At 59.8% G+C, this 22,642-nt stretch overlaps 8 protein-coding genes across 8 annotated transcripts; 1 reads left to right on the top strand and 7 right to left on the bottom strand.

Moving 5' to 3' along the window:
* Positions 1 to 32: 32 nt before the first annotated feature.
* ACA1_064250 (adaptin subfamily protein) lies at positions 33 to 4,922 on the bottom strand (the record flags this gene model as incomplete). The annotated part of the gene is made up of 21 exons (XM_004339606.1): positions 33 to 80; positions 203 to 280; positions 366 to 520; positions 591 to 789; positions 880 to 1,059; positions 1,144 to 1,252; positions 1,337 to 1,669; positions 1,741 to 1,859; positions 1,949 to 2,177; positions 2,255 to 2,352; positions 2,414 to 2,492; positions 2,573 to 2,803; positions 2,912 to 3,034; positions 3,154 to 3,228; positions 3,305 to 3,534; positions 3,622 to 3,910; positions 3,993 to 4,115; positions 4,187 to 4,298; positions 4,428 to 4,512; positions 4,589 to 4,800; positions 4,862 to 4,922. 21 exons carry the CDS (start codon positions 4,920 to 4,922, stop codon positions 33 to 35), a joined length of 3,168 nt encoding a protein of 1,055 aa, XP_004339654.1.
* A 153-nt stretch (positions 4,923 to 5,075) lies between these two features.
* Positions 5,076 to 7,008, bottom strand: ACA1_064240 (NADH dehydrogenase, putative; the record flags this gene model as incomplete). Its single annotated transcript, XM_004339605.1, has 11 exons — positions 5,076 to 5,204; positions 5,287 to 5,380; positions 5,461 to 5,591; positions 5,677 to 5,760; positions 5,852 to 5,942; positions 6,011 to 6,087; positions 6,152 to 6,241; positions 6,310 to 6,418; positions 6,514 to 6,646; positions 6,747 to 6,879; positions 6,949 to 7,008. 11 exons carry the CDS (start codon positions 7,006 to 7,008, stop codon positions 5,076 to 5,078), a joined length of 1,131 nt encoding a protein of 376 aa, XP_004339653.1.
* Positions 7,009 to 7,108: 100 nt separating this feature from the next.
* ACA1_064230 (betaine aldehyde dehydrogenase) lies at positions 7,109 to 9,311 on the top strand (the record flags this gene model as incomplete). The annotated part of the gene is made up of 10 exons (XM_004339604.1): positions 7,109 to 7,164; positions 7,236 to 7,332; positions 7,431 to 7,589; positions 7,648 to 7,897; positions 7,978 to 8,106; positions 8,210 to 8,289; positions 8,363 to 8,470; positions 8,614 to 8,739; positions 8,942 to 9,052; positions 9,264 to 9,311. 10 exons carry the CDS (start codon positions 7,109 to 7,111, stop codon positions 9,309 to 9,311), a joined length of 1,164 nt encoding a protein of 387 aa, XP_004339652.1.
* Positions 9,312 to 9,651: 340 nt separating this feature from the next.
* ACA1_064220 (uncharacterized protein) lies at positions 9,652 to 10,981 on the bottom strand (the record flags this gene model as incomplete). Its single annotated transcript, XM_004339603.1, has 4 exons — positions 9,652 to 9,802; positions 9,922 to 10,436; positions 10,497 to 10,679; positions 10,760 to 10,981. 4 exons carry the CDS (start codon positions 10,979 to 10,981, stop codon positions 9,652 to 9,654), a joined length of 1,071 nt encoding a protein of 356 aa, XP_004339651.1.
* A 132-nt stretch (positions 10,982 to 11,113) lies between these two features.
* On the bottom strand, positions 11,114 to 14,403 carry ACA1_064210 (phospholipase D active site domain containing protein; the record flags this gene model as incomplete). The annotated part of the gene is made up of 16 exons (XM_004339602.1): positions 11,114 to 11,254; positions 11,337 to 11,567; positions 11,650 to 11,793; positions 11,877 to 11,984; positions 12,074 to 12,229; positions 12,312 to 12,387; positions 12,500 to 12,564; positions 12,671 to 12,724; positions 12,875 to 12,966; positions 13,054 to 13,313; positions 13,385 to 13,468; positions 13,563 to 13,664; positions 13,712 to 13,823; positions 13,919 to 14,019; positions 14,095 to 14,147; positions 14,275 to 14,403. 16 exons carry the CDS (start codon positions 14,401 to 14,403, stop codon positions 11,114 to 11,116), a joined length of 1,908 nt encoding a protein of 635 aa, XP_004339650.1.
* A 169-nt stretch (positions 14,404 to 14,572) lies between these two features.
* On the bottom strand, positions 14,573 to 18,082 carry ACA1_064200 (PH domain containing protein; the record flags this gene model as incomplete). The annotated part of the gene is made up of 22 exons (XM_004339601.1): positions 14,573 to 14,655; positions 14,738 to 14,838; positions 14,916 to 14,986; positions 15,077 to 15,178; positions 15,261 to 15,311; positions 15,389 to 15,443; positions 15,537 to 15,608; positions 15,711 to 15,804; positions 15,905 to 15,939; positions 16,049 to 16,102; positions 16,176 to 16,252; positions 16,336 to 16,371; positions 16,449 to 16,466; positions 16,573 to 16,643; positions 16,771 to 16,848; positions 16,964 to 17,018; positions 17,110 to 17,148; positions 17,236 to 17,297; positions 17,398 to 17,448; positions 17,537 to 17,606; positions 17,710 to 17,774; positions 18,058 to 18,082. 22 exons carry the CDS (start codon positions 18,080 to 18,082, stop codon positions 14,573 to 14,575), a joined length of 1,365 nt encoding a protein of 454 aa, XP_004339649.1.
* A 520-nt stretch (positions 18,083 to 18,602) lies between these two features.
* ACA1_064190 (uncharacterized protein) lies at positions 18,603 to 20,921 on the bottom strand (the record flags this gene model as incomplete). Its single annotated transcript, XM_004339600.1, has 9 exons — positions 18,603 to 18,716; positions 18,810 to 19,224; positions 19,295 to 19,404; positions 19,485 to 19,670; positions 19,757 to 19,900; positions 19,994 to 20,065; positions 20,159 to 20,286; positions 20,373 to 20,435; positions 20,708 to 20,921. 9 exons carry the CDS (start codon positions 20,919 to 20,921, stop codon positions 18,603 to 18,605), a joined length of 1,446 nt encoding a protein of 481 aa, XP_004339648.1.
* Positions 20,922 to 21,424: 503 nt separating this feature from the next.
* On the bottom strand, positions 21,425 to 22,146 carry ACA1_064180 (RNA polymerase II transcriptional coactivator, putative; the record flags this gene model as incomplete). Its single annotated transcript, XM_004339599.1, has 5 exons — positions 21,425 to 21,479; positions 21,556 to 21,651; positions 21,779 to 21,810; positions 21,873 to 22,007; positions 22,090 to 22,146. 5 exons carry the CDS (start codon positions 22,144 to 22,146, stop codon positions 21,425 to 21,427), a joined length of 375 nt encoding a protein of 124 aa, XP_004339647.1.
* Positions 22,147 to 22,642: the final 496 nt, after the last annotated feature.

The following is a 22,642-nucleotide window of genomic DNA, read 5'->3' as shown; positions in this document are numbered from 1 at the left end:
ACCATTGCTGTTGCCCTCTGCAAGGGTCGTGCTCAACCGACCAACTGGGCCGAGACGAGGTTCTTGATGGCGGCAGTGACCTGGTCGTGTGTTGTTGGTTGTTGTTGTTGGTTGTTGTTAGGAGAATGACGAGACGATGAGCCATCAGCGATGAGGCGCGTCTACGCCAGAGTTAACTGAAAGAAAGGCGGGGGAGGCTAACCTGGCCACTCTCGGATCGAATGGTAAGGCGGATCATGCCCGCCGAAGGGTTGGTTTCGATGCGCAGCAGAATGAGGACCTGTCACCGGTTCGTCGTCAGGTGGTGAGCCAGTAGTGTGCAAACGCAGAGGGCCGAGCATTATGGGGTCGAGAGTCAAGCGTACCTGCTTGGTGGTGGTGAAAAGGGAGCCGGCAGCCACCAGATTGTTGACGTTGGGGTCAATCGCCGAAAGAACGCCCACGTGTAGCCCCGAACTGAGGACGTGGGTGATGCCGGGCATATCGATCGTGGCGCCAGCCTTGAACACACTCTGGTGCTCTGTTTGTGTGGGGGGGTACTCAGTGGAGGGGGGGGGAAACGCGGACTGCTGCGAACCCGGCGGTCGTACCGTAGGGCGGGCCGGCGAGCTTCTTCCAGAGGCCAAAGAAGCCGGTGGCGTCGAGCAGGACCGGCTCCACAAACTTGGTGAGGACGATCGGCAGGCGGAGGGAGAGGTTCTCCGACTTGCCGTTGGCCAGGTACGAGACCTGGATCGGCAGCGCGTCGGCGAACTCGTGCAGACACGCCACATTGATCAGCTGCTGCTCCTGTGGGCGGTGGTGATGGTGGTGAATGGGGGAGGAGTGAGCGATCTGTTCGATGGGGAAAGCCCCGCGAAACCTGCGGCCAAAGGGTACCTGCGCCATGGGCCGGATCACGCTGGCGATCTCCTGGATCTGGATCGACAGGTAGTTGACCGGGGATATGATGGTGGTGAACTGGGTGATGGGCGCGTTGGTGGTGTTGCCGTAGTACAGCACCAGCCGCCCCATGCCCCGCTGGAACTCGGTCTTGAGACCGATCTGGATGTTGCCGTCCTGTTGCAAGCCCCAACCGAACGCGAGTGGGGAGGGGTGAGAACGGTCATGGTCCCCGGTCTCGGGAAGGAATCAAGCACTTACCTCGTAGAGCACGCCTTCGGCGTTGATGCACAGCAGCTTGAAGAACTCCATGAGCTCGGCACCGGTGGGCTTGCTCTTCTTGGGCACCAGCTGAGGGGCCTCCGACTCTCTGACGACGACAAGACGCGCGAGGGGGTGTGGGCCTCGGGTCTATGCGATGTGGTGCGGAGGGAGGAGGGAAGGGTGGGCGTACGTGGGAATCAGCGGCGAAAGGGTCGGGATTCCGGACGAGAGGGGCTCGGTGGACTGAAGCGGAGACGACGGACCGGCCAGTGGTGAAGGAGGCGACTGCTGGTGCTGGGGAGACGCGGGATGGGGGTGGAAGGGGCTGCCGCCGCCCGGCTGAACAGCAGCTCCGCTGGAGCCAGGGGGCATGAAAGCACCGCCAGCGGGGTAGGGCGAAACGGGAGCGGGGCTGATGGCAGCGCCAGCAAAGGCCGAGACCAGGCCACCCAGAGGGTCGCGTGGCGGCACGCCGGCGGCGTCATTACCGTCCAGCAGCCAGTCCGGCGCGCCGCCGCCGCCGCTGGATGAGGGGCACACGAGTCAACACGACGTGGCAACTGCCAGCAGGAGGGAAGGCGCGAAGGAGCGTACCCGACGGGACGGTGCCCGGCGGTCACTTCTGGCTCGTCGTCATCGTCGGTGGCGTGACGACCGTCATCCTCGGCGTCGTCGGTTTCAGCAAAGGCGGGCATTACGTCCAAAACGGTTTGCTGTTGTTTTTTGGGAGCGCATGGGGAGGGGGGAGCTCTGTGTTAGTCCCACTCGCCTATAGATAGGCCCAGCAGCAGTGGCGGCGCACCATGAGCTCGGGGTCGCGCAGGAGGTGGAGGCCGTGGTATTCGAAGGCGCGCTGCTGGATTTCGGCGTCGATGTAGGCGGCCTGCTGCTTGAGGATCTGAGTGATCTGGGCGCCCAGCTCCTCCGGGTAGAGGTTGAGGAACTTGGCGTAGGTGGACAGCAGCAAGGCCCGTGTGGCCACCGATGACGTGGCGAACCGCTGGTGGAGGGCCTCGAACTGCTCGCGAGCTCTGCTCCCGCACATCTCAATCAGACTCGGTGGCACCGAGGGGGAAGGGGGCGAAGAAAAGAGGAGGCGGAGGCGCACGAGGAAGAAGGCTTGTCATCGATGAGATGGCCAAACTCGCCCAGGAGATACCCCGCCACCTTGATGGTGGATTCGCCGCATGAGGGGTGCTTGAGGGCCTGTGACCAGGTGGGATAGAACGGTGAGGGACGAACGTTCTGGCACAGGCTAGCGGTGTACGAGACCCACCTTGAAAGCATTCATGACGGCATACTCCTGGATGTCCTCGTGATTGGTCACGATTTGCACCACGCGGTACCTGGGCGGGGGAGCCACGGTGAGGAATGGAATGAATGCGGCCCATCAACACCCAGGAGGGGAAGAAGAAGAAGAACGTACCACACGTCATCGGGCACGTTGCTGCCGCCGAGGGAGATGAGACGAAGAACGGTGTCCACATACCACGTGCGGTTGCTGGCCGCAAACTTCTCGGCGAGGACGGCGATCTTGAGCGCCAGCTCCTCTTGAATATCAAAATCGGCGTGGAGCAGGTAGTTCAACAGCTCGCCCACGATGCGTTGGCTGTTGCTTTGGTCGCACATGCCGAAGCACAGGTCCAGCGCACGTCGTCTACACAAAACGGAATGCGGAGAGGAAAGAGTGAAGGTGAGGGTAAGTAGGAGGGCGCCGATAGATAGATAGCGAGCGTGGTGGGGGAGGGCAGCGCGTTGCACGCACCGAATGGAGATGTCGGGGTCCTTGAGAGATGAGAGCACCGTTTCCAAATGCCGTTTGATGATACCGCCAGTCTCTTCGCTCATGGACAGCGCCAGCTTGCCCATGGCCTCCAGCCCCAAATACCTGGTCGTCCAACCATCAAGCAGTGTCAACGTCTCTCTTCCATTCACGCACTGCCGGCGACCGTTGTTTGCGTGTGACCACAGCGCCGCGCGCAAGATGTGTGCCAGCAAGGGGGGTACCTGATATTAGCACTTTCCTTGGGCGAGATGAAGCGGCCCAGGAGCTGGGCAGCCTGCTTCACCAACTCGCTGTCGCTGCAATACGAGAAACGGGAACCCCGCCAAGTGAGTTCAAATGCGCTGGGCGAGGAGGGGACGGGGGCGGAATTACGTGTGATAGTGAAGGATGAGATCGATGGCCTCGAACAGGACTGCATTGAGCGCATTTTTGTGGTTGTTCGACAACGACGATTTGGCGACCACCTTTTCGGCCGAACTGGTGAGGAGGTAAAATGCGGGTGAGCAACCACAGGAGAGGAGCAAGGGCAAGACGAGGTGGGGAAGCACGCCGTCGTACAGCATGATGTTGTTGAGCACGTCGTGCAGCTTCCTGCCGAGATCCTGTGGTAGCGGAGGTTAGCCGGCTCAGTTCAGCGAGGTGGCTGTGCCTGGCACTTGGAGGGGTGGTGGAGTCGGGCGCAGACTTACTCTCTTGAGCGTGGCGGGGAAATAGCGCAGGAAACGCAACAACTTGACTTGAAGCCACGGGTTGGGGATGTTATAATACACATAGTCGCGCGGGTACTCCTTCTCCAGCACAATCTGTCGCATACGCCCACCACCGGGATTAGACAAGTCTTCGGCGAAGGAGGGTGAGGGCGAGGGCACCTTGGACAGAAGCTCGATGACCTTTTCGACGCACGGCTCGTATCCGGATGGGTCCTTTTCAACTATGCCCAGGAGCAGGCTCATCAAGCTGCCCACCACGCCAGGGTCCCTTTTGGTGCGAAAAAAACAGCTGATGAGTGGAGCGATGGATGGATGGATGGGCGGACGAGTGGGCGGGCGGGCGAGTGAACCTGGAGCTGAGCAGCTTGATGAGGCGGTCGGCCCACACGTCGGAAGTGATGAAGTCCGGGTACTTGCGGTACAGCTGCAACAGACAAACCGCTGCCTTCTTCTTCACCATGCTGGGCGATGTGCTGCATGTGTGTCGGATTACCGTCAGCCGAGTCAACTACACCAGTGGGAAGGGAGTGACTCTACTACTTACTTTGCGAGGAGCAGCTTCGTGACAGAGGGGGCGAGCTGGGCTTCGGCCATTTGCTTGCCTCCGATGTTGGCAATCGCCGTCAGCGCGAGACACTGCGCAAACTCACTGCGCGCTGCACACCCCGCACCACCACAGTCGCGTGTGTCAATAACGGCGAAGGTGCCTGGCGCCCACATGGAGCATGCACAGACACGGACGCATGCCACACGTCAAGGGGAGACGGGGAGCAGAGGGTGGGCACCAGCCAAGTCGTGGGAGATAGACTGGACGACGAGGGGAACCAGTTGGTGCTCTTCGTTGAGTAGCACCCCGATAAACAGGTAGCCCTGGTGAAGGAGCGAGGTGAACGACAAAGAAGCGAAGACGAGCTGGCTCGGCACACGCGATGAGGAGGAAGCGTACGACTTGTTTCTCAGAGAACTTGTTGGAGGAGAGCAGATTGATGGCCTCCACGTGGCCAAAGTCGACGTCGTACCCCAACATGTAGAGGTAAATGATCTTACAGACGTACTTCTTCTTCTTGTAGCCCGTCAGGTTCTTGTTCTCGGTAAACTGCTTTCGTATGTTGGCCATCTCCTTGTTTACGCGCTTCTGTTCGCCCTCCCTCCCTTTGCCTGCACCCCCATTCTCAATATTCCGATTTTGCTGCTTCTGGTTTGAAGAGTGTGGTCGTACAGTTGCGTATGTCGCGAATCAGATGCTGGAGGCCCTTCATGCCACCCTTGGCTCCTCCCATGGCGCTTGGCCAGCTGGGTGCCCCCATGGTGATGCTCATCTTGTCTGGTTATGAGATCAAATCCCAAACAACGCTACAAAAAGAAAGTGCGGGAAATGGACAGAACAAAAGAAAAAATGGTGTTTGTTGTGTTGCTCGTCTGCTTCAACAACTTCAGCGGCTCGCGCGAGCGCGCGGCGATTTGACGTCCAGTTGGTCCTCGAGGATGAGGTTCATGGTGGCCGGCTTTCTGTAGAGACGCAGGAAGTTCACGGCCTCCTTCTCCAGAACAGTCAAGTCCTCCTGCGACAGCCACCAACACACCATGAGCATGAGGAGCACCCTCACCTGACGACCCGATACATTCGTGTGGGGGCGGGGGTACCGTCGAGAAGTTGAGGTTGTTGATCGTCAAGGGCGCGTTCTCCGGCACCACCACATCACCCGACTTCCAGTAGTCCAGCTCCTCGACCGTGAACCTGCAAGTTGCGGTGGTCCGTGATTGTAGCGCATGAGCGTGGCCCTCTTTTCTTCTCGCGTCTCCATGGTCGGTGCGTACCTTGGCTTACGGAGGAAGGGTTGGGTGACCTGAGCGAAGGCACGGAGGGCTGGGAAGGGCACGTCGACCACGGAGGGCTCGAGAAAGGTGAGGCGCGTCACCAGTTCGGTGATCTCCTCGAGCGTGTAGACCTGATCGGGGAAAGGAGGGTCAGCTCACTCGGGCGCACACGCCTGTTTTTCGGAGCTGCGGTGGTCTCCCGGGCGGCTACGGTACCTTGGGGCCGCCGAGCTCGTAGGTCTTGCCCGCCGTTTCCGGATCGGCGAGGGCGTTCATCAGGGCCGTGGCCATGTCCGCCACCTGCAGAGCGGCACCAGCGCGAGCGTTGCCCCGTTATTCCTTAACGCGGTGTGGTTTGTGGGGGGAGGGTAAGGTACGCGTGGACACGTACGTAGAGAGGCTGGAACTTGGTGTCCTTAAGGGTACGGACGAAGGCCGGCCAATAGCGGGCAATCATACCCCACTTGACCAGGAAGTTGTCCCTGTGTGTGTGGTTCACCCGCGTTAGCGCTCCCGACACAGGCGGGGCGGGTGTCAAGGGCAGGCATACCGGGCACCGTAGAGCACGGTAGGGCGAAGGATGGTGGCGTCGGGGAAGATCTCCCTCAGCACCTTCTCACTTTCGCCCTGTCACACGCTCGCGGTCAGACCAAGCCCAGCGATCCGCAACAGAGGAGGGGCTCAGAGGTACCTTGGAGCGAGCGAACGCGGACGGCGAGTTCACATCGGCACCGGCGGCCGACACCTGAATGAAGCGTTCCACGCCAGCCTCCTTGGCGGCCTGTGGTGCGGTGGTGGCGGGGAGATGATGAGACGCTGCAGCGAACGGTGGGGAGGCGTTTGGCGGACCTCGGCAATGGTGCGAGTCGCTTCGGGGTGGACGTCGTCGAAAGAGAAGTTGCGGGTTTCCCAGCGCTTGCCCAAGAGGTTGATGACCACGTTGCTGTACTGCACTGCCCTATAGTATCGCACACACGCAACGGCCGTCGGGTGAGAAGTCGTGACACGACGAAAGGGAGCTCTACGTGTTGCGACGCGGGAGGGGAGCAGCACCTTCGAACAGTTTCCTTGTCGCGAAGATCAAACCACACGGGGGCGATTTGGCCGAGGTCACCCATTACCTTCAAATGGCGGAAGGCGCTCTCCTCGCCTCGGTAGGGCACGATCACTTGGGAACCGATCTTACCTGAGAATCGCCAAAGCAAGTGAGCGGAGGCTGCATGGAGCCGCGATCGTGCCCGGGGGGGGGATCTCGTCCAAAAACAAAATTGAGGCATAAATTGTACCCAGCCTGTTCACCACAAAGCGACCGAGGAAGCCCGTGCAGCCGAAAACAGTCGCGACGACGCCGCTCACTGACGACCTACCACCCTGCAGATTTACATGCAGCCCCCGCACTCCAGCAGCTCCCTCCCAGGACTGGGTCGCCCGACCAAGAGATTAGAGGCTTGAGATTGTTCCAGACCACGCCGCGAGCTGCAGCGGTACCAGGGAAGTCGCAATGGAGCGGGGTCCGGCGAAAGAGGCCTGCGCAGCTACTCTCTTCATGTTTGTCTATCAATGCTCTCTTCTCTTTCCGATCCGACAAGGGAAATTGCCCACCCAAGAAAAGCTTGTTTTCTCTTATTCATTATTTATTTATTGTAAGATGCAACAAGCTGCTGGCCGCACCCCCGTGCTCACCCCATCGGGCTCACCGCTCAAGTACGCTCGAGCACCAGCACAGAGCTCTGCGATGCAGCTCCTGCCCCTCATTTTTGACGGTTGTGGTGAAGGTTTGAGGCGCCAGCGGGACGGCTGTACCTCGGCGGGGAGTGGGTGCCGCCTGTCCGGGGCGGCTCACTTGCCACCCTGAACCCCGCCACCGAACAGGTGCACCACCGCGCTCGTGTGTGTCGTGTGTGTCGTGTGTGTGTCGTGTGTGGTGCAGAGCCTAAAACGGATCTTCCTGTGCGCAGGTGATATGCCAGGTACCGCTGGCCACCGCTGAAGACGTTGACGCGGCGGTCAAAGCTGCCAGAGCCGCGTTCGGTGGCTGGGGCGACACCTCCGGCGCGGAGAGGGCACGCTACCTGCGAGACATCGCACAAGGGATCGAGAACAGGAAAGAGGAGCTGGCCGTCATTGAAGTATCTCTCGTTCCCCGCCCTGAAGCTGATGACTGTTCTCCTCTGACCGCCATCGCAGTCGCTAGATTGCGGGAAGCCGCTGCGTGAGGCGCAGGGCGACGTCGGCGAAGCTGTCGTGTACTTCCGCTACTACGCTCAGCTGGCCGAAACGCTCGACGCGGAGCAAGAAGCGTCCGTGGCGCTCAGCAACGAACCCAACTTCCGCGTAAGCGTGCGAAAGGAGCCCGTGGGCGTGGTGGCGGCCATCACGCCCTGGAACTACCCGCTGCTCATGGCCACCCAGAAAGTGGCCGCCGCACTGGCCGCGGGTAAGTCGCTGCACACGCCTCAATCAAGTAATGGTTGGGAAAGCACCAATTGTTGCTGACCGCCTGCGTGACTGCTGCAGGCTGCGCGGTCGTGCTCAAGCCCTCGGAGCTCAGCCCGCTCACCGCGCTCGAGCTGGCGGCGATCGCCCACACCGTCGGTCTCCCCGGCGGCGTGCTGAACGTGCTCCCCGGTGACGGCCCGCATACGGGTACCACCACTCCCGCGTTGAAGTTCCCCTTTGAAGCCTCGGTCTCTATTGACGCTACGCTACGCCGAGTACTCTTCAGGCGCTCCCCTGGTCGCACACACAGGAGTCGACAAGGTCTCATTTACGGGGAGCGTTGCTACCGGCTCCCGCATCTTGGCGGCTGCCGTGCCGGACATCAAAAAGGTAGGAGGGGAGAGGGCGCCCTGGAGCTCACCGCTGACGTCATCATCACTGCCCGTACCACCTCCCTGTGCAGGTGTCCCTGGAGCTGGGAGGCAAAAGCGCAATGCTCGTTTTCGAGGACGCAGACCTGGATGCCGCCGTTGAGTGGATCATGTTTGGCATCTTCTTCAACCAGGGACAAGTGTGCTCCGCCACCAGTAAGAAGCACTACCCCGCCATATCTATACATTTATTTTCTTTTCTTTTATATATGTTGAAATGTATGTTAGTAACTTGAACGGAGTCTGAATTGTGATTATGTATGCAGGCAGGTTGCTTGTGCAGGAGAGCATCGCCGACGAGCTGGTGCGCAAGCTGCAGCAAGAGGTGCAGAAGTTACGGCTCGGGGACCCCCTCACTTGCGAGCCTCCGTGCATGGGACCGCTGATTTCTCAGCCGCAGCTCGACAAAGTTCTCCGCTACATTCAGACAGGCCTGCAAGGCATGCCCTCCCCTCCCCTCGCCATTGATTGCATTCTGATGATAATGACGACGACTACGATAATCGTGAGTGAAGCGAAGCCCAACCAACTCACCAAACTCACCGCTGCTGGGCCCAGCAGATGGCGCTGAGTTGGTGGCTGGAGGAGGCCGTCCCACCAATTTGAGTCAGGGCTTCTTTGTTGAGCCCACGATCTTCCGGGGCGTGCCTCAAGACTCGGCGTTGTGGCGCGAGGAAATCTTTGGGCCGGTGCTCGCCATCCGCACGTTCAACACAGAGGAGGTATGAACCACTTCTACACAACACACACGCACACACACGCACACACACACACACACGCACACGCACACACACGCACACGTCGCACAGCCACCAACCCCTTCTGCACAGGAGGCATTGCAAGAGGCCAACAACACGACGTACGGGCTTGCCGCTGCTGTGTTGTCACGAGACCCGCAGCGCTGCAAGCGAGTAGCGAGGGCCTTCCGCACAGGTAGCTGTCCATCCCACCACGGTGACCCTTGTCTCCTGTGGCCTCTGACTCTCTTTGGGCCTGCAGGAGTGGTGTGGGTGAATTGTTCCCAGCCAGCGTTTGTTCAGGCGCCCTGGGGTGGCATGAAGAAGTCGGGCATGGGGCGAGAGCTGGGGCCTTGGGGCTTGGACGCCTTCCTGGAAGTGAAGCAGGCAGGCCTCCCAATTCCTCCTCATTGTGTTGTCCATGTGTGTTGTTAGCAGTCTCTCACTTTGCTTGTGGTCTGCAGATATGTGCATGGGATGGCTCACACTGGGGCTGGTTTGATACACCAAAATGAAGCCACACTCATGTCCACTTGTCATGCTACATCATCATCATTGTTTTGAACAAGCTGTTCCACACAAAACTATTTCTTGCCTGCCCCCTTTTTGCCTTTGCTGACTTGAAGCTCAGTGGGGGCAATGGACCATGTAGAACCATCAAGCTTGATGAACAGCGAATTGGAATAGAGCGTGCTTCGTATGTTGCTCTTGTAGTTGGAGGAGCTGTTCTCAAACCTGCTGGCATCTTGATTGTGTGTAGTGGCAGCACAACCAAACGAGACACAGGCCAATCAATGATTAGTGATTGCCATTCTCATAAGAAGTGAAGATATCAGGGTGGTGGGGGGGTACACATACACTTCTTGTCAAGCCGTCTCCAATTCTCATCACGTCCAACCCAGTCGTAGATCTGCTGCAGCTCCGCCGACCCTCCCAGCGTCTTGAGCGCGGCGTAGATGAGCTCCGTGAAGCTGGCGTACTTCAGCCGGCTGTTGGTCGCCATCTCCTCGAACGCCGCCTCCAGCTTCTCCTTGCGCGCCGCCAACCGACCGCCTCCCACAGCCCCGCCATGCCCCGCCCCCACCCGCCCCTTCTCTCCCTTCATCGCGTCATTGTCGTCATCGTCATCTTCCTCCTCTCCCTCTTCTTCATCTGCTTCCTCCTCTTCATCATCTTTTTCTTCATCGTCGCTGTCGTCTCGCTGGTTGCGGGCCTGGCGCTGCACGCCACCACGGGCTGGCACTGCGCGGTCGACCCTGGCACGCTTGGCAGGCCGAGCATCAGCATCGGCATCATCACTGCCACCCTCCTCCTCCTCTTCCCCTTCTTCCTCCTTCTCGTCAGCCTTGGCGTGGCCTCGAGCGCGCCCCTTGCCCCGTACCACTGCCGCGGCGCGCCCACGCACACCGGCACGCCCGCGCCCTCGCACCGCCCTCGGAGGCGCCGTGCCCTCCTCTTCACCTGAACTCACCACCTCTCTGTCGTCGTCTTCTTCTCCAGCCGGCGTCACCTCCTCCTCCTCCTCTTCCTCTTCCTTGCTGTCGCCATCCTCGTCCGGCGGCGGTGGCTTGAACTTGACGACCGCCCGGAACTCCTGGCTCTCCTCCTCTTCCTGCGCCGCACCAGGGCCACGGGGGTTAAGGTGGCGGGGGGGGGGCGGTTAAGGGGGCGGTTTGGGGGGGTAGAGAGTACGAGGCGAGGGAGGTTGTAGAGGGAGCCGAGGCGGCGCCACAGGGCGGCCGGGGAGACGTGGAGGTGGGCGTTGCGGCGGAGGAGCGCGGCCAGACTGGCCACGTTGAAATACTTGCAGGCCCCAACGGGCGGGTACCGCTCCAGCCCATCGAACAGTTCGGCCTCCGCTTGCGCGCTCCAGACCTCGTCCGCGCTCTGCTGCGTGGTCGCGTTGCCGTTCATCTTGTGGTTTGGTTTGGGTTTCTCTTCTTTTGCTCTTTTGCTCTTTTCTTTTTGAAGAAGAAAATACAAAAAAATGAAAAATGAAAAATGTCACAAAATTGCAGCTGTCGTGGATGCGGCGGAGGGCTGCTTTCAGAGGAAGACGTTGCGGGGCAGGATGTACTCCTTGTGCCAAATGGCGGGCGACATCTGCTCGTCCTTGAGGAACAGCAGCGGGAACTCCACCAGGAACCCACGCACGCCCTGCAGGTCGTCGAGCATCTTGAGGTGCCACTGTACTCTCACACGTTCGATAGATAGGGCCATCAGTGAGCTGCACTTTTTAAGGGTAGTCCTGTCGCCAAGACTTCCTTACCTGCTCGAGCCGCTGGGAGGGAGCGGCGGTGCGGCTGGCCTCGATCAGCTGCTGGGCCTTCTTCAGATCGGCGAGCGTGTAGACCGTGTCCGGCAGTCCGGGGAACAGCTTGGTGAAGATGCGGGTGTTGGAGAGGGCTGCAGCTCGCCACACCGACGTGTAGGTCTCATGGACCACCGGATCGCGCAGCTGCTCCCTCACCTTCACCGCTTCAGGCGAATCACCCACGGCCTGAATACCATCAATGGCGCCACGTCAGCAGATTCATCGTTGGGTCGCAGAGTGCGTGGGTTGGAGGGGAAGGAGGCAGCACCCCGAGGTACTCGGCCCAGAGACGGGTGCGTAGGGAGTGGGCGAACTTGCCGACGAGGACGGGCTTGCCGCCCATGGTCGACGGGATGAGGTCGGCCTCTTCGGGCTCCAGCAACACGCCGATCTCCGAGTCCCGGGTTCCGCGCTGTGTATGCCCGCCACGTCCCCCCCCCACAGCTGAGCTGCGTCCCACACGGTGACAATTTGCGGGGGCCGATGAGGGCATACCATGCTGCGGTCGTTGATGTTGGCGGAGCCGATGATGGCTACGCGGTCATCCACGATCATGAGCTTCGCGTGAATGTACACCTGCTCGGTCACGGGACCGCCCTCGGGCTGAGAAAGAGAGTGTGCGTGGTCAGTGGGCCATGCATGGGTGGAAGGCCGAAGCCGAAGCCGATCGTTATCGCGGATGTGGTGCGCACCTGCAGCCGCCCCCACGTACGCAGGGAGTAGAAGGAGATGTAGTCGGAGGTCCTCTTGTCGGGGAACTCCTCTTCCAGCTTCTCGATGATGGAGTTCTTCTGGCGACTGACAGCCTTGTACACGTACTTGATGATGTAGCGCGTGGTCGCCGACAACTGCACGCAACTCACACGCACGCGCGTGCAAAATTATTCATCGGTGAGTTGGTCTTCATGGCCAGGTTGTACGCGAACGCACCAGATCGCCGGCCGGGAAGACGGGGAGCACGACCACCACACGGAAGTCCTCGTCATTCTTCATGGCGATGCGAAGCCTGCACGCGAGCCAATCATCCACCATTCGCTCAATTACGCACTGCCACCACCACTGATAGGACAACGCATGGCTGTGGGGGGGGAGAGAGGCGGAGGGCCATGCGCTGATACCGTTGGTAAAGGGCGTCGGCAATGCGGTTCTTCGGCCTGATGCGGTTGATCGACGAAATGAAGTACTGATGATCCGATTCGAGTGAGGGGGGGAGGTCACGGTATGGTGTGAGAAAACCCGCCCGAGCCGCAATTGAGATCTATAAGTCGGAACGAAGAAAGGGGCCGTACCTGGTTTTCGATGTAGATGAAGTGCTTCGCCCGCTTGATGGCCGTGAGATAGGCCTAGCTCCCACCAACAAGGCGACAACAGGCAGGGGCGCAGAGAGACGAGGAAATGTGAGCGGCGGCGTTCCCCGTAAGAGGTGGGAGGGAAAGGGGTGCCTTGTAGATGCTCTGCTCGGGTTCGGGGCAGCCGGCGGACCAGTTGGACACCGACCTGATGACCTGGCAGCGGCAATTCGTAGCCGTGTCATCCCGGCCGGCGGCCATCAGCGCCTCCACGTGCTTGCGTACGGGAAGCACCTCTGCCCGATTGAGAAGACGATGTCACGTGAGGAGTGCGCACGAATCGTGCACGTTGCGTGGTCAGGCCGGGGGGCGGAAGGAGGTACCGGCGGCGCGCTCGGCCGGGGGCGACGACGAGGAAGCGGAGAAGCGTAGCGAAGAGAGCGGGGAGGAGGAGGCGCGGAGCGAGGGAACGGGGGAGGTGGAGTGGAAGGAGAAGGGGCTGTGCGCGTTGACGAAGCTGGTCAACCGCGAGCCGGAGCCAGAGCCGGGCGGCGACGGAGAGGCCGCGGGCGAGGTCGCACCCTCGTCGCGGTGATGCGGGAGCATGTGGAGGGGCTTCTTCAGCTGCGCCCCGCTTCCATTTCTGCACACCAAGAGTGAGGGTGAGTTAGGACCGGTGGTGGTGGATGGGTGGTGGGTGACAAAAAGCCGTACCGCAAGGCGTGGTTCCATCGCTCGATGAAATTCCAGGCGACGTCACGGGCCGCCGGACCATCCACCATCATGTGGATGTCGTGCCTGTGCCGGCCAACGGCCGTCGTGAGCAATTAATTGCAGGGCTTTGGAGAGGCCAAGAGGGAAGAGTGGGAGAGGGAGGGAGTGGGAACGGAACCAGGGCATGCGGGGGGTGGTGCTCCTGTCCAGGACGTGTTCGGTGGGCTTGCCGTTGGCCTCCCCTGCAAAATTGAGGTTACCGTAGTCCCTGCACTCGCGTCTGGTTAGAGGGCGGGTGTACGAGAGAAGGTGGGCGGGGCTACGCACCTGCCGGGAAAGACGGACGAGTCGTGGTCGGCCAGGAGGTAGCGCGAGTCATCGTAGCGGTTGTAGCACAGGTCCACCCCACCCACGAAGGCCACCTCCTCGTCGACCACCACTGTCGCGTTCGAGAGGGAGGAGGAATGGCGATGAGGGTCGTCGAGGTGTGCGAAGGTGGTTGGTAGATTGAAAGGGGGGGAAGGGGGGAGCTACCGAACTTCTGATGGTGGGACCAGGTGATGGGCGTGAAGTTGGGGTGGCGGATGGCGTGGATGTTGGGGTGCATCGCGTTCATGTAGTCCGTCACGTAGCGGCTGGGATGATGGGTCACGCGTGGGTCAGTCAGCCCACTCACACGGAAGTAACGGGAGCAAAGGCGGAAGACTCACCTCTCGAGAGCGAACCCGGCAAACTGGGGCGCATTCCACGCGATGATGTAGACCTGCACGCCCCGCTCAGCCACACTATCATCGCACGCACGCACCACACCGAGGCATCATATGAGTTGCAACAGAAGCAAGGGTGCAGCAGCGACGCAATGGGCACTTAGACTGGTCTTGGTCGCGGACGTACGCCTTCAGGAGGTTGTCGACCCGGTGGGCCGGGTCCAGCTGCGCGCCTCGCCTGAGGTAGAGGCCCGGGGCGAAATACCTGCTCTCCCGCCCGCCACTCGCTCGAGTGAGCCCAGATCGGTGCATGCATTACCCACAACAACCCAGAGGGGAGGGGAGCTGCCGTGCCAGTCAGCGATGTAGACGGAACGCTTGGCCAGGGGAAGCACTTCGAGGAGGGCCTCGAAATAAGGCGCCGCGTTGATGAACCATCTGCACGAGCGACGCATGACACACAACTCAACCTGGCGTACGGTTACATCCACCAATCGCCCCGGGATGGGGCGTACCTGGTGTTGATGCCCTCCCGAATGGGCGCAAACGACTTGAAGCGGTTTTCTGTTGGTGGACACGCACACTGTAATTAGCGATCGTGATAGCAACGAGGACTCAGCCGCATCGAGGAAGCTGTGGGTCACACCGTTTTTGATGTTGTTGCGGATGATGTTGACCCAGCGCTTCATGTCGTCTCTGGTCTCGGCAAAGAGATGGCGACAGAAGGAGGGCGTCTGCAACATGAACCTGAGCAGGCCATCGCGATGAAGGAGGGTGAGGGGAATGAGGCGAGGAACAGTGTCTGGAGGGAAAGGCACGGTTACCAATTCGCAGGAGAGGGACCGGCCCGGACGCTGGCAGATCGGAGCGCAATCACGTTGAGGGGCTTGTCCAGCTGCCGGTGGTGGAGATGGCGATGGCGGCGGGTAAGTAAAAGCCAGACATGGTTGGCCAGAGCGCGACTCGAGAGACGTGGCGTGCGTACCTCTTTGTTGGATTTGTGGTACGAGAGGAAGCCGTTTTGGATGACGAACCAGCGCCGATCCGACGTGAGGAGGGAAACTGCCTGGTACAGGGCACCATCACCCTGTAACACGCGCGCACACAGCGGGTGTAAGGCCTGAAAACCTGTCCGGCCAATACCCGGAGGCGCAAGGCAAGGCAAGCACCTTGTCCTTGTCGAGCCACCCGCTGATCTCCATCTCCTTGGTCTCGCCCAGCTGCAGGAGGAGCACCACGTGTGAGCTTTGGCGCACATGAGAAAGGGCGTAGTGGGGGAGGGGGCAGGAGTGCGTACGAGGTTCTGGATGGGCGAGAGAATCTCGTCGCGGAAGAAATCGAACATGCCAAAGCTACCCGCGTACGGGAGGGAATTGATGAGTCACACGCTCCCCCACATCACAGCACATACGAAGACGGTAATGTTATCGGGCTGGTGATCGTACCACTGGGCAAGGTCGGGCTCGTTGCGAGCACGCTCCTTGAACATCTCCCGATTGAGGGCGTTCCAATAGAGCCTGGACAACCCACCAGCCCACCCATCACCCAGGTTTAGGAAAAATGCAACGGTGGTGGGGTAGTGCTGAGTTGCCTGGGGAGCAGAGGGGGAAGTAACGTACGTGGCGTCGTCCTTCTCCTCGATCTCGGTGGTGTCTTCTTCGAGCTCTTCCCCTTGCACCTCGAGTGCCGCCCCCAACGCAGACGTCGCCAGCCCTGCCTCACCCGCCACCGGCCCGCACATGTTCCCCAATGGGTCAGTTGCCAAAGCGGCCGCGCCATGTTGCTTGTCATGGTGGGAAGGAGGCGCATGTACCAGCCCCATCAGCGGCGGGCAAGGGCTCCTGAGAGCTGCTGGTGGTGATGCCCAACACGCCCCACAGGCTAGTTGTTTGGGGGGGGGAGCGGTGGAGTCGTGAGGCGGGGGAGCGAGGCGGCAAGTGGGCAAGGCGAGCGGTACCGCGGGGCGGTCTTGGCCTTGTGGTCCTTGGCACGGCTGACAGCCTTGCCCTTGCTGCACGCACGCGAGAGAGGTCAGCCAACAACCAACCCCTAGAGGCCCGTAAGGTGGCCGCCGCGCCACGTACCCGTCAAGGTCCTGCCTGCTGGAGGATAGCGTGGACGCGCGAGATCGCTGGAAGAGCAGGTTGACCAACGCCTCGGCCTGGGTCACACACCCGGGGGGGGGGAAGATATCAGGCCACGTTCGTTTGCTAGCGGGAGGGATGGTGTAGCCGACTAACTAACCTGACCGAAGCTCTCTTCGTCGTATCCCAAGCGAACCTGTGCGCCGACACGACGTGGTGGGTGGGTTGTGAGGAAGGCGGACTCAGGTCATTTGCAGACCTGGGCGGTCGTACCATGGTCTCGCTCATGTGCTGTGGTTGAGCGAAGGAGGGCGAACGGCAAGCGAGGTCGAATCAAGACGCGCACGCGCGGTTAGTGCGAGTGGTCAAAGGAAGGATGAGAGAGGAGGCAACCGACCTGCGCGGTGAGCATGACCTCGTCCCTTTCGACGAGCCCATTCTTGTCCAGGTCCAAAATGGAAAAGGCCACTGAATTCATGCACGCACACACGCACACGCACACACACACGCGTGCGCGCGGGAGAGGAGCAAGAGAGAGGGCGCTTGAGATGGAGAAAAGAGACAGAGAGGCGCTTGCGAGTTGGCGGGAGGGTACGGTCGATCTTTTCGTCGAGGCTGCCTCGAGCAATGATGGAAAGGGCGCGGCAATACTCGGCAAAGTCGACGCTCGTGTCTGGCAGGGAAAAGGGGAGAGAAAGGAGGAGAAGGATGATACCGCGCACGCGCAATCAGCGTCCTTGCCCCCCCACCCAGTGTGATGAGAGCACAAGAGGAAGGGAAGGAGGTACTGGTGTCGGCGTCCATGCAGGAAAACAGCGAGACCAGAACCTTGGCGTCGCCAAACTAGACACCCCGGCGAAAAAGGTTAAAAGCGCACGCGAGTGTAAGAGAGAGGGCGAGGAGAGTGGAAGTGGCAGTGGCAGTGGGCAGATACCTGCGGGAACAGATCTACGAACTGCTGCGACGACAGCTCCTATGTTGAGAGAGGGAGAGAGATGTGGTAGCAGCAGAACTTGAGCAATCGTGCCAAGCCGGTGGTGGAAGTGGTGAGGAACGGAACCTTGTGGGGCCAGGCAGCTGCCAGAAATCCCTCGTAGAGCATCTGGAGTTCCTCCTCTTCGACTGCAGAGCGGTCCCGATTGTGCGTGTGCGTGTGCGTGTGGCAAACACGGCGGGGAACGAGGGAGTGAGGAACGAAGGCGCATTGGGAGGGCGCACATACAGTAGGTGGTCTTCTGCAACCGATCGCGCTTATCTCCCTCCAGGTAAAACTCTGCACATGCACGCCCCCCGCCCCACATTTAGACCGTGCAACGGGCCAGGAAGATGGGAAAGAGGGTGTATGGAGGGGAGCTGCGTACGGGAGGCGACGGCAAGCGGGGCGTATTCCCCGAGGGTGTGCTCCACGGGGTTGCCATCCACGAACAATTCCTGGCGGCAGAGAGGAGCAGGAGGGTGAGCCGCCCGCCAGCTGAGACGTCGACCAGGACCAGCTGGCGGAGCGCGCGCAAGGGGGGATGCAGGTGGTAGGTACCACGCGCAGCTTTTTGTCGACGCCCGGTGCTGGGTCGGTGAATCCGGGCAGCGCGTTCTTGCTCCCTGCGTCGTGCGCCCATCAGCCAAAAAAAAAGCGTCAGCCATTGGGATCGCCAGCACTGCGGCAGCGCACATGGCGACTGTGTGGTGGTGCGCACCCTTGGGGATGGAGAGGTAAAAGCGGCGTCCTAGCCCTGCCCGCGTGAAGTTGCGCACCCGGGTATTAGCGCGGTTGTGCGCCAGCGTGGGTGGAGCGGGCGACAACGCAAAAAAAAAGGGAAGCGACGTGCCAAAGGACTGCTGGCTTTCGAGGAGGTGCGTGAGCGCGTCGGTGACATCGGCACACCGGGCAGGACGGTCCAGGTCGCCATAGGTTGCCCCTGCCACCACTATCCCACGCGTCTCCACCGCTGGAGGACGAGCGCTCACCTCTGCACATGGCGCCAAAGTCAAGGTCCCGTGCACCCACACCCGGTTGTGGGTGTTGATTATTTATTTATTTATTTATTTATTCATGTGTCTGTATTTACTTATTTGAGTTCAAATATTTAGTTGATTAATTTATTGATTCATTTTATGTCTTCGAGTATTGCTAGCATTGTGGGCTGCTTGCGGGGGGGGGGCAAGGGCACCTTGCTTTTCTAGTGAGGGGGCGCTTCCCATGGCTCTTTGGCTAGCGGGGAGCAGACGGAGACAAACAGAGAGTGATGAAATGCGCACCACGTCGACTTTTTCGGGCTGTTCGGTGGAATGCCGCGCATTCAGAACCCAACAAAACAGGCGCCCTGTTGTGAGGGCGACGAGCAAGAGGCTTCTTGTATTTGTGGCAAAAGGCGTTGGAGTGGCAAGGACAAGGTTGTGGTGGCGTGACGCATCACACTGTTGCGGCGCTTATTGGGGCTTGAGGGCCTTGACGATGGACTGCTCGTTCTCGGTCCACCAGTAGTGGGCAGCGTCGTAGAAGCTGTTGTAGAAGTGCACCACACACGCGCCCAGGTTGTCCATCTGCACCACCAGCGCCGCGAGAACGTCAGCTCTTCTTCTTTCTTCTTCTTCTGTTTCGTAGAGTTGGGGAGGGAGCGTATGGTATGGACGTACGGCGATGTGCTCGGGGAGGTCGGGGTAGGCATGCCTGCCCTCCTGGCCGCCCTCCGTGCCCGGAGCGAAACCAGCGGCGCCCGCCTGGCCCGCGGCGTTGCGCTGGTGGAGGTCGGTGGTGGTCGAGCCGAAGTAGGTGATGGTGCCGCCGGTGGCGACGCCATAGGAGGAGTAGGAGGACCAGTAGGACGAGGGGTAGGAGGTGAGGTAGGACGAGGGGTAGGAGCCGAGGTAGGACGAGCCGTAGGACGAGCTGGCCGAGGCAAAGGCGAGGAAGGCCGACGTGGCCAGGAACTGGGACGAGGGCAGGCCCGCGTAGGCCGTCGAGCCGGACAGCACGCTGGCACCCGCCTGGCGCTGGGCCTCTCCGCCCGTCGTGCCGTACCCGGTAGCGCCGCTCCCCGTACCGTGCCCACTGCGCGTGCACTCGGCGTCAGCCTCGCACGTCGACGCATCGCCATCAGGGAGCAAATAGAAAAACGTACGCATAGCCGGCATGGTGGGCGCCGTTGGTGGACGCCTGGCCCGTTTGGTTGGGGTTGCGTGTGTTGAGGACGATGTGGGAGCGCGCGATCTCCAGGATGTCCTCCTCGCCCTGTATGGCATGACCCGGTGAGCACGCAGGGCCAAGTGACGGCGGAGAGAAGGTGTTTGTGGGGGGAGAGGGCGACGTACGATTTCGGCGAGAACCAGGGCGTGTCCGAGAGCGTACTGCTCAATGCAAAACTTGCTGCCAGGGAAGGACGGGAGCGGGTCGGCGAAGTTCTTGAACGGCTCCGGCTCGATCCACTGCCTCCAGGTGTCCTCCCAGACGTTGAAAAGGCGCTTCATGTGCTCGGCCTTGAATCCCATGAAGCACGCCTGTGCCACAGATCACACGCAGGTCGCAATCACCGGTGAGCGCCCTCCAGGAGAGTGAAGGGCGAGTTGGGCCATCGCTGGTGTACCTGAGGCACGAAGGCGCCGCCCTTGTTGTCCTTGAAGGGGTAGTTGTTGAGGAACTCCGGGAGGAAGCACACATGGTCGCGCACGAACATGTACTTGGCCGGCGACTTGTAGAAGGCGAACAACAGCGGGCGCAGATCGTCATACTGTCGCAGTGTCGTTTGATGATGTGTATGTGATGTTAGTTGGGACCATCCACGTGACCCACGCCTGAGAACGACCGCCACCCACGTCCGTACCACAATGGTGTCCGAGTCAAGCCAGAGGACCACGTCGTACTCGTCGGCGAACTGGAGAATGTCGAGCTTGTACTGTGTGGCCGGAGGGAGTAGAGGTGTGAGCGTCGAACGGAGCTTCAGCGGGAGAGTCAAGAGCTGAACTGAAAAGGCTCACTGAGTACGCACCTGGGTGGGGTTCCACTGGGCAAAGTGCTGGCCCCACTTCTTGAAGATGACTCGCTCGGGAGCGATCAGCTGGGGCACCACGCGCGTGGCAAAAATGCTGAGGCCCCACGAGGGCGGCACCAACACACCTGGAGTGGCCACACAACAACAACGTGAGTGGGGATAATCGCAGGTGCACCCTTTCGGGTCGGCGACGTGAGCGCTGACGACGTACCGGCGTGCATTTCAGGCGTGGACTTGAGGAAGCTGTTGATGGCATTGATGGTCATGGCGGTGTCTGTTCAATTGACAAAAGCCACACAGTGTTAATATTTGTAACTATAGTTACACCCGGGGGAGCTGGCCAGAGTGTAATATTACTCGTTACAGGGAAAGAGCACGGAGAGTGCGGAGAAAGACGATGTGGAATACAATGAAATGTCACAGATGTCAGACAGTGAGACCACGCGCAGCGCGCCACACCAAAGACCCATCTTCTGGGGACACCGACCCACCAGACTAATAAAAAGATAGTGTGGCCACACTCTGAGGGGGGAGGGGGAGGCGTACAGCGGTCACTGCCGTCGATCATGAAGCACGCGATCATGCGAGTCTTGCCGATCCTCGAGTAGGAGAGCTCGGAAAGACCCTCGGGGAGGTTGAGGAAGAGGTTGCTCGCCAGCTTTACAGTGATCTTCTTCTGCGACTGGGTCGACCGAGGGCTTCCGCCAGCGGCACCCGTCGTGGTGGCTTCTTCCTCCAGGGCTTCGATGCGACGACTCATTGTAGCTGTGTGTGGATGAGGTGAGGTGATTCGTGCAGATGAGCGTGCGAGCGAACGAGGGAGAGACTGGCCTGCCGGAGACAAGAACCGAAACGGAAAGAGGGCAGAGGAAAGAAGCGAGGACGGCAGAGGCAGGAAGGACGTCTGACGAGTTCACCACCCACACGTATTGCACAAAGTCTGATTAGTGCCGACAGGCTCATGTGGTGGGAAATTGTTCGGTAAAAAGCGCCTTATTTCCCGGATTTGAGACCCATTCCTCTTTTTTACCGAGCACGTTAACCAGAAAGTGGAAATTCGAGTGACAGACGAGAGGGAGCCGTGGAGCGGAAAGGCCGAACTAACCAAAACGAAAACACAGAACACAACACAGCGAAAAGAGCTGCTGGTCTCTTTGGCCTGGCTCTCTGTCTTCGTGGTTTGCTAGCTCTGCCCAGCCCCCTGCCGGACCTGTGTGCTGTGCGTTCGAAATATAATGGACCCAAGGGGCGACATCTCACTGTTCACTTGCCAAGCGCGGCATCCACCTCGCTGATGATGTCCTTCAGGTTCTGCCACCTGCGTTTGCAGTGTCAGGAAATGTGCACACCGACCAAGACAGACAGGCCCTTAGTGTGCAGTGAGGTGGACGCACTGTTGCTCGTTGAGCGAGATGCCCTTCCGCCCAGGTAGCAGCTCACCATCCTTCTCGTAGTACTCCCGGATATCGATCTTAAGCTGATTCCGGAACCTGCGCGTGTGTGCAGTGGTGCATGTGCCGTGATGTGGTGTGTCGTGTGTCGTGTGTCGTGTGTCGTGTGGTGTGAGCAAGGTTGATAATGGCTTGCTCCTTTGATGCTGTAGCTGAGAGGGCGTACTTGGACACTGTCACTCTCCTCTTGGAACCGATCTGTAATCACCCACAGGTGAGACGCACGGCGAACAATATTATGGTGTTGTGTGAGGTCATACCTCCCACTCGTTGGCCTTGGCTTCAGTGGATGTGGAAGGCTCTTCTTTCTTCTTCTTGCTGCTGCTGGCAGCGGGGGCAGCCGCCTTCGCCTTTGTCTTCGTGGGGGGCGATGTCGTGCCCTCGTCCGGCGAGTCCTACATCGGGCCGAGGTGAACAGGCGCAAGGGCGAAAATCATGAAAAATCATATGAATTGGTTGGATGATGGAGCGCCGCACCTCAAGGTCTTCGTCCGCGTATCTGTCCGGAGAGTCTCTCCTCCTCTTGACCGACATCTTGAAGATTCGTTTAAATAAAAAAACGTTTTTTTTCTTCTTTCAAAATAAATATAAAACATTTTCTCTTTTTGCTGGACGAAATTTCGATCGGGGGGGGGTGGCTCGTCATTTCACTCCTGGCCCACGCCTACACTGCGCAGCACGCGTGTCCACCCACCATCACCTCGCCCACGCGAGCACCTGGCCAACTTTTCTTCGACCTGCACCGAGCGAGAACAGCTGTTCACTTCTTTCCTGCTAACAACTAAGCATGGCCGCACCCCCACCTCCCCCTGGTACCCCTTCACCCTGGCATCTGGTTTCTTTTTCTAATGATTAATTATTTCGCCCTCATCTCGGTTTCCTCGACACTCAATTTTTGCATTTATTAAATTTCATTTATTCATTTCTGTGTCAAGGAGCCCCTTTGGTTGCAATCAAAAGGGAGGGAACATTGGACAATGTCGCCAACTTCAAATTTCTGAATCCATTAACTTGACCGCACGCATTTTCT

Source organism: Acanthamoeba castellanii, assembly GCF_000313135.1.
Source record: "Acanthamoeba castellanii str. Neff unplaced genomic scaffold scf7180000084599, whole genome shotgun sequence".
NCBI lineage: Eukaryota > Discosea > Longamoebia > Acanthamoebidae > Acanthamoeba > Acanthamoeba castellanii.
This window is presented reverse-complemented; position numbering and strand designations above follow the sequence as displayed.